The following is a 13,127-nucleotide window of genomic DNA, read 5'->3' on the forward strand; positions in this document are numbered from 1 at the left end:
CAAGTCACTTCTTTCTGGCCTCAGGTTCCTTATGTCTAAAAATGAGAAGGTTGGTTTGGTTGATCTCCAAGAAACCTTATAGCTTTCACATTCCAGCCTTGAAGATCAGGGCCTTAGGGCGGGAGTGGAAGGTTTCTGTTGGTTCTCAGATGAGTCAAAGCTCTATTTGTTCTTAGAATAATAGATTTAGAGCCATTAAGGACTTTAGACATTTTGCCCTGCCCTAAAGAGGGAAGGAATTCTTGTTTTACAGAAGAAGAATTATTTGAGTCTCAAGAGAAGGGATATAATTTGCCCAAGGGCACACAGCAAATCAGGGCCAGAATATGAATCCCCTCCCCTCTGACTCCAAATCTCATATCCTTATTCCAGGCACCATGCTGCCTATAAGCATCAACAGAGGCCTCATTTCTTTTGAGCATCCTCACCATTCTTTAAGAATAGCATTCTATAATACATCACATCACAAAACTTTTGCCCCTTCAGAATTAATTTTGGGAGTAAAAAAAAGAGTATATAGAATTCCAAATGAAAAATATAGAGCTATGTATAATGTTGCTTATTCCTGATCTTTCTGTATGTGCATATAGATGTATGTAACAGATGTGTACATCGTTTTGATCATCACTGTATTTGGGTGAATAACTGCATTGGTGCCTTAAATGCAAGATACTTTTTAATCTACCTCTTAACATTGACTGCAATGGCGGCAGACATTGCCATCATAACTACAGCATTTCTGATCCATTTGGTGCTCATATCGGGTATGACATTGGGAACATATTTTGATGACCATGGACAGGAACAACCTGTTGATATTGCTTTTCTTATACAGGTAAGCAAAGTTCAGTTTTTAAGTTTTTCACTTGGGTTTGCTGTTTAAAATTAAGGACATTTTTTCCCCCATTAAACATGAATTCTATTGTGTCATCCTGAGTGAGGTTTCATGGACTAGGTAACATTTGACCTGGATCTTAAAGAAATATGGTTTCAGTGCCTAGAAGTGAGAATATATGACAAGATCAAGATTTGTTGGTGTGAAATACAAGATTTGTTGGTAATGAACAAAAAAGTTCATTTTGACTGGTAGTTAGGGTATATGAAAGGAAATAGTACTAAATTAAGCTGGAAAGATAAATAATGGATTAAGGAGTGCTTATATTTTATCCTCTAGGAAAAAGGAGAGGTATTGAAACTTTCTTGGACAGGGGATCAGAATCCTTTTTTTAGAAAAATCATTCTGTCAAATGTGTGAAGAATGCATTAGAGAAGAGAGAGATTGAAGGTGAAGAAATCAGTGACAAGCTGATTAACAAGCTGTTAATGGAGATGAAGGGGATGGATGAAAGTGATATTGTAAATCAACAAGATCTGATTATGGTGATTGGATGTGAGGGAGAGGGAGAGGGAAATCCAGAAATGACTCCAAGATTGTAAGCCTGTTTGGAAAGATGGTGTCACCATCAACTATAAGAGCAAAGTTGAAAGAAAGAATAGATTTTGGGAACAAAATATGAATTCCAAATGGGGGTTTGTTGAATTTGAGGTGCTGGATAATCAGGCTGAGATGTCTAGAAGATAGTTGGAAATGTGGAATTAGAGCCTAGGGGAAAATTCAGGGTTGAGTATGCAGATTTATGATTCATTTGCCTGATGGAGTTGATTGAAGCTATCAGAATGAAAACAGGAGGAATGTGTAGAAAAAGAAGATAAGAGGCTTACAATAAAACTTAATGGAGACACCTCCATTTTAGCAATGTAGAAGCAGTAAGAGAGACAAAGAAGTAGTAGACAAAGCAGGACCAGAACCAGGAAAATATAGTGTCATGAAAGCTACAGAGAGAGATATCAAAGTTTGAGGACTGAGAAAAGGCCCTTAGATTTGCCAATTAAAAGGTCATTAGTGAACTTGATATTTAGCAGTTTCATTATATTCATGGAAGATGAATGCCAGATTGTCAGAGGTTGAGGAGTAAAGGAGATCAGAGGAAACAAAAATTGATTAACTTTTCTTTTTTAATTTCAAAAATGTATAATGAAAAAATCATCCCCAACATATGAACATTTCTTAGAAGGCCAGAAAAAAAGATGCATATGAATAATAAATTCATTACATATAACTTGTTTTTATCTATTAAGTCAGTGGGTCTGTTTTCAGTTTTATTCATCTTTAATTTTCAGATTTTCTGTTTAGTTGAGGTTTAGTTAATAGTTTTCTGTGGCCAGTTTGTTAACTTTTTCTTTTTTTCTTTTGTTGATGAAAAATTTAAGAAATAATAAAAATTTCCTTAATTACATTAGTTTATTCTATAAGTTTTAATAGTTGTCTCATTAATGTCATCTTTTTGGATGAAATATTTGCTTGTTTCTATAATGTGTTTTTGGACCCACCAGCAATTTACTTTAGAGTTATTATTTAGTTTGTAATTAATTTCTAAGTCTTTCTTCAAGGGTCTTTTGTTGAATGTTTTCTATTGCCTTGTGATCAGTAAATGATGTATTTAGTGTTTCTTTTCTACATATATTTGGTCCTCCAATCTATGGTCAATATCAAACTTAGTAAGACTTCAGTTTAAGTCCTGTCTCTGACAAATATAGGTTCTGTGTTGCTGGGAAAGTCACTTAACCTCTAGGTGATTGTTATAAGTGGAGGGCATTTCCTTACCTAAAAAGCTCCTAATAATGAAGTCACAGGTCCAGGCCTTATCCCCTTTCAATTGAACATTATAGTCCTATCATTGGGAGGCAGTATAACATAATGGTTCCAGTCCTGCTTCTGACATATACGAGGTGTGTGACTGGGCCAGTCACTGAAACCCTTCAGCATTCTAGGGGGCTCTAAGATTGTGACTTGCACTGAGAGAAGGTGTTTCTTCCCCAAGGAGTGCCCTATTCTAACAGTACAGTATTTGACTGGATGCCTTTCTTAGCTCCTTTGTGTTCTATTCTATCTATTTTTAAATATTTCAATGATTATTCTTCTCCTTCTCCCTCCAAAAAAGCTCTTCTTTATAACAGATGATTTGTCTTGTGTAACAGTGATTTTGTTGTATTAGTCAGGACAAAAACAAATCTCTCATTCTGCATCTAGAGTCTATATCTCTTAGCGGTGGCTGGGGGTACAGTTGATAGAGGATTGGGCCTGGAGTCAGGAAGACCTGAATTCAAACTTCACTTCAGACACTTGCTAGTGAATCATATGAAATAATAATTGTAAGGTGCCTGATACCTATAGAAATGTTACTATAGTTATTATTATAACTTTTCTACCAAGAGGTAGGAAACATGCTTTATCATGTCTTCTGGACTTGACTGGTCATTAAATTTATCAGAATTCTTAAGTCTTTAAAATTTGTTTTACTTTACAGCAGTGATTCCCAAAGTGGGTGCTACCGCCCCCTGGTGGGTGCTGTAGCGATCCAGGGGGGGAGCGGTGATGGCCACAGGTGCATTTATCTTTCCTATTTATTGCTATTAAAATTTTAAAAAAATTAATTTCCAGGGGACTAAGTAATATTTTTTCTGGAAAGGGGGCGATAGGCCAAAAAAGTTTGGGAACCACTGCTTTACAGTGTTTTTAGTTAATAAATAGTTCTGATTCTGCACTCTGCTTCTATCATATTTGTTGTTGTTTGGTCATTTCTGACTCTTTGTGACCCCATTTGGGGCTTCGTTGGCAAAGATACTGGAGTGGTTTACCATTTCCTTCTCCAGCTCATTTTACAGCTGAGGAAACAGAGCCCAGTATGGTTAGGTGACTGGCCTAGGCTTATGTAGCTAGTAAATGTCTGAGACTGGATATGAACTCAGGTCTTCTTGACTTCTAGTCTAGTGCTCAATCTATTGTGCTACCTAGCTGCCATTCCATTATATTACTAAACTATAATTTATTCAGCTATTCTCCAGTTGATTGGTATTCAATTTGTTTTAAGTTCTTTGTTGTAACAAAAAAGCACTCATACAGATATTTTTGTATCTAAAGAGTCCTTTTCCTTTTTCTCTTATCTTTTTCAGTTATATCCAGTATATTAGATTAAATAGTTGGCACAGATGAGTGACTTTGGGGGTATTACTTCCAAATTTATTTCCATAATATTTGCACCACTTCATTGCTGTACCAGCAGAGGATCAGTGTTCCTGTCCTTCTGAAACCCTTCTGACAACTGTCCTTTTTCTTTTTGGCTCTAAGCCCTTCTTTCTATAAACTTGCTTAATTTCTTTTGGTTCTTCATGTAGTTAAAAAGTTTCTTCTTTCTAAGAAAACTAGCCACATTCAGAGGAAGAACTGTGGGAGCAGAAACACAGAGGAAAAACAACTGCTTGAACACACGGGCTGATGGGGGTATTATTGGGGATGTAGACACTAAACAATAACTCTAGTCCAACTATCAATAATATGGAATTAGGTCTTGATCAATGATATATGTAAAACCCAGTGGAACTGGTAATTAGAGGGGTTTGGGGAAGAGGGAAAGAACATGAAACATATAAATATGGGAAATTATTAAAATAAAAACAAAAATAATAAAAATAAAAAAAGTTTCTTCTTTCTAGGTTATAGGTTTTGCATACCTCTAGCCAATTTTTTATAATAGTCGCTGTCATTTTTGGCTTACTTTTTTCCTCAGCTTTAATTCCTAAACTTGCACCACCATCCTACTGCACTTTTGGGTTGGGTGGCCAATCTTCTTTGATTTTGCTCCATCACCTGGGTTCCTAAGGGGACCTTTACTTCTGAGGGTTAGCCTCTCCCCTTAATCTTTGGGATTCATAGCACTGGATCTTCAAGGCCTCTCCGTGGCATTTCAGGACAGAATATTAGGGTATCTCAAAGCCTCTGAGGTCTGGGTTATCCTAGTCTATCTTTGCATTGCTGTTCTGCTTTGGTTGCTACCATTGGTGCTTTCAAGGTTCTTGCTGTGATTTCCAAAAATCATGTGGATTTCTGGCTATCTTGGGACTTTCTGATAATAGGGGTCTGCTCTTGCTAAGTCTTTCTTTGACCCAACTCTGCATGAGCTAGGAGGCTACCAGCTTGTTTGCTAATGCTGGCTTTACAACTTTTTTGTTCAGTTCTGAGATGAAAAAAGTCACTTACTCTAGTTTTTCATTGGGTGTCTTTAGCATTTGGTCTAGGGTAATTTGTAGATTTTTGCTAGAATAGATATATTGGAAGCAGGTGGCCTGCCTCTGTTCAGGAGTCAGTGTTGGCTGGAAGTCTTTAATCACGTGTCCCTACCTCGTTTCTCCTTTTAAATCCTATGATGCAATTCATTTCTCTGCTTCACTAGCAGAAAAACTCTAAGCGCTGCTTGGATTGCAGTGTTGTTTAGGTATTGCTTTTTGTCACTATTTTCCATCATTTACAATTTATAGACAACCTTGTAAGATAATTGTAGAGTTTGGCACTGCCTGGTACAGTGGAGAGAGCCCTGAACATGGAATTTAGGAGACTTGAGCCTTTGATTTCACTTTCTTTGTGTCTTTAGCAGGACATTTAACTTCTTTGAAGTTCAATTTCCTTAGGATTTACACTAATTATCTCACAGGACTGTCATGAGGAAAATGCTTTGTAAGCTGGGAGGTACTACTCTACGATATACATTAATAAGGAAGGTAAACTAAGTAGGGAATGTGGATGTTCATGTAAAAACCAAGACTAAATTGTACTGCACTGTGGATATTTCATTAAAATAACAAATTTGCACTTTTTCTTCTCTTGCAGTACCTGTTCTTGACTTTTCCAAGAATTATCTTCATGCTCGGATTTATTATTGTGCTTTGCCTCTTACTTGGGGGCTACGTATGTTTCACTTTGTACCTGGCAATTACCAACCAGACCTCCAATGAATGGTATAAATCAAGCAGAGCCAAATGTCATCGGTGCCATAATTCAGACCCTGTTCAGGAAAAACCCAATGCCTACAGAAACATTTATACCAAGGGTGCTTGGGCCAACTTACAGGAAATTTTTAAGCCAATTACAGATTGTGAAAAAAAAAAATAAAGGTGGACAAAGTGGTACTGAATTTTAAAATACAAATTTATTCATAAAATTAAAAGTACAAGTTTTCCTCCTCAATATTTACATGCTTTCCTACTTTCTACAATATATTTATTAAAAAGTTCCCAGAGGCAGCTAGAGCCAGGCCTGGAGACTGGAGGTCCTGGATTTAAATCTGACCTCAGATGTTGCCTAACTGCGAGACCTGAGCAAATCACTTAACTCTAATTGCTTATCCCTCACTACTCTTCTGCCTTGGAACCAATATTTATTATTGATTCTAAAACAAAAGGTAAGGAGTTAAGGGGAAAAGTTCCATGGGACTATGAAAGCACCCTATCTGCTGAACATATATATCTTGTTGCCTCACTTGTTTTCTGTAAAATGAGATAATAATACACTACTCACCTCATAGGGTTGTTGTGAGGAGAATGAACTTTGTAAACCTTAAAATACAATAGAAATATGTAATATTATTGTCATCTGCCAATACTGTTAAATCCTGGCTCTTTACCAGATCATGAGGACTCCACATCATTTTTTCTAAGTCTCCTTTCTTTTAATCACAAGCCCCCATTCTACTTCAGGGTCCTATCACTCCTTCCCTAGACTACTATAACTTTTTTTGTATTGGACTCCAATCTGAAACATTTTCTTCCACACAGCCACTAAATAAAAAGCTCAGGCCTGGCCATATCAGCTTCTCCTAGTCAAAGACCTTATGGTGTTCCCTATTATGATAAGGTACACACTAACTCCTCAGCGTGGCATTTATTGTTCTTCACAATCTGACTCTAGCCTATCTTTCCAGTCTTATTTCATATTATTTACTTTCTTGCAGTTAACATTCTAGCCAAACTAACTTTCTTGCTCTTCCCTAAAATTTACAGCCGATCTTCCTTCATACTTTGCATAGATAATCCCCATTACCTGGATACCTCCTTATTTCTGCCTCTTGGGGTTCCTTCAAGGCCCAGCTCTTGTGCCACCTCCTATAGGAAGTTTCTCTTAATAACCCTAGTTATTCTCTCTTCTTAAATTTTCTTATGTTATTCACTTACTTCTTATGTATTTTGTATCTACTTAAAGGTATACATGTTGTATTCTTTCAATAGAATATCACCTCTTTAAAGGCAGGGCCTGCTTTTTATTTTGTCTGTGTACTCATAGCACCTAACGTAAACCTTGCATTAAAATAGGAACTTAATAAATGCTTGTTGGATTGGCTTAGTTACCATATATATTCCTTCCTACCTTTTAAATACTCAGAATCACTAAGAAGGCAAAATAATTTGGATATCCACTGTATAGGAGGAGAGGTAGATAAGTAGGTTGGTTCTTAGCATGGAAGCCCAATCTATTATAACTTGGAAAAAAACCAGCAAAAACCCTTCACTGTTGACATAGTAGCAGCTATGTCTGGAATAGCAGACTCCTGAGAATTCTGAAATGTTATTGATAATTTAGAGTTTGCTATGTTGCCCCATACACTGGGCAGTGTCTGAAATGGAAGGTCAGTAATCAGTTTAGGGCTGCAGACAAGGCACAAAGCCAGAAAACACTTCATATATATATATATATATTAAACCTTTACCTTCCATCTTAAAGTCAACACTATGTGTTGGTTCCAAGGCAGATCGGTAAAGACTAGGCAATAGGATTTAAATGACTTGCCTAAGGTCACACAAGTAGGAAGTGTGAAGTCAGATTTGAATCTAGGACTTCCCATCTCTAAGCCTGGCTCTTAATCCACTGAGTTAGCTACCTAGCTGCCCCCTAAACACTTCAAATATTAATCATCTCTTATGTGTACAACGCATAATGCTAGATAAAATTATTTTAAATTAATAGAATAGATACTGGGATAGGATCAGAATAAGACTGCCCAAGTTTCAAAAGCCCTTTTAGACTCCAGGTCAGTGTCTTCTATTATATAATTCTATGTTAAAAACAGGACATAGGGAGAAGAGTTAGAACGTGTCAAAAACCAAGAAAAGTGTATCCTAGAACAACTAAGTAGATTTATTAAATTGATAAAAAGTTAACAGATTTCTGCTATTCCTGTGTAATATTCTAATCCTCAGGGTTAGACTAATCCAGAAAAGTTCAAGATACAATTAGAACTAAAAGGGATTTGGGGGTGGGGGGCAGGGATGTGGGAAGAATGATGGCCATATTAGGATCTAGAGGTGCCTATATGGTCTACAAACCAAGTAAAGCTTTAAAATGCACCAGTTAAGAAAGAGAATCATCTATAAACTATTTTACTCAGTCTGGGGATTCAGAGAAGGATTCTAGAATTCTACAGAAACTCTGAAGAAAAGTGAGAGTAGGGAAAGCAGGCCTGGGACAACTGGAGAGGTTCAGCATGGCTCTAAGCCCAGTTGTCTTATCTGACACAAGAAGGGCCTTGGGCAACTCCAAAGCCCCATGACTAAAACCTAGAGTGGGGAGTAGCACTGAGACACAGAGGCTGGCAGGAAGGGCCTCAGACAGATTCATTCAGGAGGGAGCCAAGGAGGCCCTAAGTACTGCTAAAATCTGGTGCCAGAGCAGTCCTAGTGTCCCTTGCAGCAACAGCCTGGCCATGGCCACTTCATTAAGGAAAAGGCAGAGTCTTTCCATTATATTCCGGAGTTCAGAAGCGGAGCTTGACACAATCATAAGCTCCCCAACTTAGACACTTAGCTGCTAAGATAAGGAAACCAAGGAAAACATCAAATATAAGGAAATACCATCAACTACAAGATGCCTGGGGAGTAAATGGAGAAAAAAGACAAACCCACAAGTCTAAGTAAGTTGTTTTACAGTTGAGGAACCTGGTTCTCGGGGAGATGAAGTTACTTACCTAACATCACATGGGTAATAAATATCAGATAATGGAATTTGAACCCAGGCCTTATAAATGGGCACTTAAATTGATGGATAGCCAGAATATAGACATACAGAGGAGAAGCAGATGTGAGTGGAAGCAGTATAAACAAAAGAACTTGAGGCAAATGAAGATGCCTAATGCTCAAGGTGCTGCCAAATTCTGGTTTAAATTCATAATGCTATAAAATCTGGCTCCAATCTTATACAATCTAAATATATCAATCACTATTATATTGCATATATATGTTATCTATACTCAATATAGCATATTGCTCCCTTTCAATGTAGTGTGTAGCCCAACCAGACTAGAAAAAAAGTCCAAGACACATTTTCCCAGTTAGTCCTACTTTTCTTGCAGCCCATTTCCCCTAATTTCCACCAGATGAAGACTTGCCCATTCTTCAAAGTTTTGGCTAGAATGTCATCTCTTCCATGTTTTAGTCCCTAGTCATTTCAACCTGAGGAGCTCTGCCTAAATTAACCTTTTCTGTGGGCAGCTGGGTAGCTCATGGATTGAGAGTCAGGCCTAGAGACAGGAGGTCCTAGGTTCAAATGTGACCTCAGACACTTCCCAGCTGTGTGATCCTGGGCAAGTCACTTGACCCCCATTGCCCACCCTTACCACTCTTCCACTTATGAGCCAATACACAGAAGTAAAGGGTTTAAAAAATAATAATAAATTAACTTTTTCTTTCTGTAAAATCATTTCCTTTTTTGAATTCATGGCACTTCTGATTTCACAGTTATAGTCAAGTTATAGTTATAGACAAGGAACAATGTGCCAGGAGCTAGGGATACAAATAAGAAAAAGAAAGACAGTCTTTGCCCTCAAGGAGTTTATTATCTAACCTGGAAGACAATACACAAAAGGAGAAGCCAAGGGTGCCAGGCCAGGGATGGAGCTGAAACCAGCAAAACCTCTTAAGATAAATGAAGTTAACTGGAAGAACCTGAGCCTTCTATAAAGGGAGGCCTTGGGAGGAGTTAATTGCTCCAAGCCCTTCAATGAGAGGGAGAGGCAACCAAAGGTGTTCAGTTGTGTGGAAGCTGAATCTATCTCCAAGATGATAAGATTTCAGGTGATGAGCTTATTCTGAGGTAGCCATGCTGTTTCTTTAAATGCTTTCTCCTTCTACCTGGTGGAGTGGAATGAATTTAAAATCAAGTCAAGTTTTCTTTGCTATCTCTGTAATTGTGGGCTTGGGCCAAATCACTGCATATATTTGGCCTTCAATTTTCTCATCTATAAAGTAAAATTAATGAATTGGATAATTTCTAAGGTCTCTTCCAGCCTTTGATCTAATGCTGTTGTATTAGTTATTTTTCTGAATCTTCTCTGTCCCTTCTGGAATGCATTGGAGCATTTATACTATTGAACATGGGATAAGGAAAAGAAGACTAGATTTGGGTGTTAGAAAAGCTAGGTTTAAATTCCAGCTCTGTAAATGACTAAATCCTGCTCTTTCCCCTTTTCTAACTCTTAGTTTCTCCATTTGTAAAATGGATATAACTGTACTACCTATTTAATCAAACTTTGTAGAAAAAGTGTTTTATAAAACCAAAAAAAAAAAAAGAGCTATTATTATCATCTACTTCATAGAAAGTAATGATGGCTTTAAAGAACTCTAAATGTAAGTGGTATGAGGATAAGAGCTTGCCTTCTGTCGACATGGAATCTAGAAACCCCAAATTTGTAGCCTAGTAAGATCTGGGGAACCCCAAGTTTTAGGACTGACTGGCTTGTAAATTGGAGATCCCAAAGCTTGTACTTGTTCCCTTGAGAATCCACCCTGAAGGGAATCTTAGGTAATGGACCCTAGGGTAAAAGACAATCATCAAGTGGGGTTCTAAGCCCAAACCCAAGCTGAGTGACACTTCTTGTCTCCAGAAACCTCTCCCAGTATATCACACTCTCCTCCTGAGAATGGAACTCAGGACCTTCAGCTTATGGGAATGATGTGCTGCCTACTACACCAGAGTCAATGGGCGTGGGTTTGGGCTTAGCCCTACCTGACAGTGATAGTCTTTTACCCTGGAGTCCATTATTGAGTCTGAAACTGCTAGCCTAAGATTCCCTTCAGGGTGGATTCTCACAGGAACAGGGAATAAGTACAAGCTTTGGGGTCTCCAACTTACAAGCTAGTACTAAAACTTGGGGTTCATCAGATCTTACTAGACTACAAGTTTGGGGTTTCTAAATTCCATGTTGACATTTCTAAGTTTACCTTGGGGCAATCTGCTGGGTGTCAGCACACAAGTGTCCTCAGGAGAAATTTGCTTCACTGAGTGTACTTATCCTAGATTTACAGTTATGAGGAGTTTCTAAGGGTCATCTATCTAATCCAGGCATTTAAAGTCTTTCATAACTCGACTACAATCTACCTTTCCAATCTTGTTTATATGTTAACTCTTTCATACACATCACAGCCTAGTCTGGTGTGACATGCTAACACATAGCCATTTTTGATGACGCACAGCCCTATGTGGCCCCATACAGAGAAGTATGGGGTCGCACATGGGGCCGCATGCCGAGGATGAAACATTTGTTGAGTAGTATACTCTGTGCACTATAGATGACAATTCTACATGTATTAATTTACTTATTTTGGTTTATTTATAGTTATATATTACAATTATGATTTTTGTTATTTAAACTATAAATATCATGAAATTATGGTTTTTTTCTTGAAGTGACACACCACCCTAGTTATGCTTGGTTTTTTGGCAAATTTTGACACACCAAGCTCAAAAGGTTGCTCATCACTGGGCTAGTCAAACATGTCAGAGCCACACTCATCACTGCTCTCTCTTTGCTTTTGCTCTATTCTCTCCTGCACCTTTCCCCATCAAAATTACCTGATATTTATTTTGTATGTGTAAGTCTGCCCCTACCATCCTAGTAGACTACCAGAGGAAAGAGGTATTCCCCTTTTGTCTGTCTATGTTCAGTGAATAGCCCCAGGCCTAACACATAATAGTTCTTTTTTTTAACCTCCAAGGCAGAAGAATGGTAAGAACTAGAAAGTGGGGGTTAAGTGACTTGCTCAAGGTCACACGGCTAGGAAGTGTCTGAGTGCACATTTGAACCCAGGACCTCCCAATCTCTAGGGCTGCCTCTCAATCTACTGAGCCACCTAGTTGTCCCCTCATAATACTCATTTTATACTTGTTTACTCATTTTAAAGAGGTGTGTGATTGTGTGGCCAAAAGCAGGCTCTGCCCTCCAGAAACTTATATTCTAATGGGGAAGACAAGTAGCCTATAGATACTGATAGAATATACACATACAGGCTAGATCAAGGGAAAGCAATGGGGTGGGGCAGGAAAGGCCTCCCGCAGAGGGTGAGATGTGATCTGAACCTGGAAGGAAGCCAGGCAGATTTCCTTTTTTTACAGATGAGGAAACTGAGCACCAGCCAGCATAAGGGACTTGCCTAAGATCACCCCGAGGGTCTATCTGAAGGCCTGGAGCCGAGTGGATGGAGTCGAAAGGAGTTCCTGAGGCTGGTCGGCCAGAGTTGGGGGTTCGGCCTCAGAAGAGGGAGGGTGGATTGGAGTCTACACTGCTCGGCCCGGGCCTGGGAGAAAAGGATCCACGCCCAGGCGAGGAGAGACCGAGGCCTAGGAAAGAGGGAAGCCGGAGGAGCGGGGGCCGCCGCGGGACCCAACGTGCTACCTCGGGCTCTTTGGGGGGACGCATTGGCGAAACGGACCGGAAGTCGGCATACGGCGGCGCGGTCCTGTTCAAGAGAGGGTGAGTGACCGTCTAGGCCCTGCGGGACTGGAGGAAGCTTTGTCTCATTCCCGGCCTTTCGGGCCCTCAGCTAGTCGGCTACCTGCCTCGGGTCCGGGGCCCAGCCAAGCGGAGCGCCTCGGACTACCGCTAGGTGGCGCCGAAGCTCGATGGCCGCGCCCGGGTCTGCTTTTGGCCTCGTAGGGCCACCGTCGCTTTGCCTCCGTACTCGGCCACCCGTCCCGCGGAGTCTGGGGCCCTGGCTGCTCGTCTGTAGCGTCGTCCGCCTGTTCCCTGAGCCCCAGACTCCCGGCCCGAGGCGGCGATGTGCCGCTGAGCCGGGCCAGGAGAAGGTAGGCCTGCCGGCAGGTCTCGCTCTGAGACGGGTGCCGGAGCCGGGGCCGGGCCGAGCCGGGAGGGGGACGGAAGCGTCCAGGGAGACTGTGATGGAGCCCGCGCCGGCCCCGGCCCCAGTGCCGCTGCACCGGGGGCCACCGCTCCGCGGCCGTCACTCTC

At 40.1% G+C, this 13,127-nt stretch overlaps 1 protein-coding gene across 1 annotated transcript in view; it reads left to right on the plus strand.

Moving 5' to 3' along the window:
- The window catches only part of ZDHHC4 (zinc finger DHHC-type palmitoyltransferase 4), a 35,751-nt gene extending 29,730 nt beyond the window's left edge, over nt 1-6,021 (plus strand). Inside the window, exons 6-7 of the mRNA XM_044658224.1 lie at nt 591-835; nt 5,726-6,021. Of these exons, the coding sequence (XP_044514159.1) occupies nt 591-835; nt 5,726-6,007 (527 nt within the window). The 3' untranslated portion in view covers nt 6,008-6,021. The remainder of the gene's footprint in view (nt 1-590; nt 836-5,725) is intronic.
- The last annotated feature ends 7,106 nt before the right edge of the window (nt 6,022-13,127 follow it).

This window comes from Gracilinanus agilis, chromosome 1, assembly GCF_016433145.1.
Source record: "Gracilinanus agilis isolate LMUSP501 chromosome 1, AgileGrace, whole genome shotgun sequence".
NCBI classification, from domain to species: domain Eukaryota; kingdom Metazoa; phylum Chordata; class Mammalia; order Didelphimorphia; family Didelphidae; genus Gracilinanus; species Gracilinanus agilis.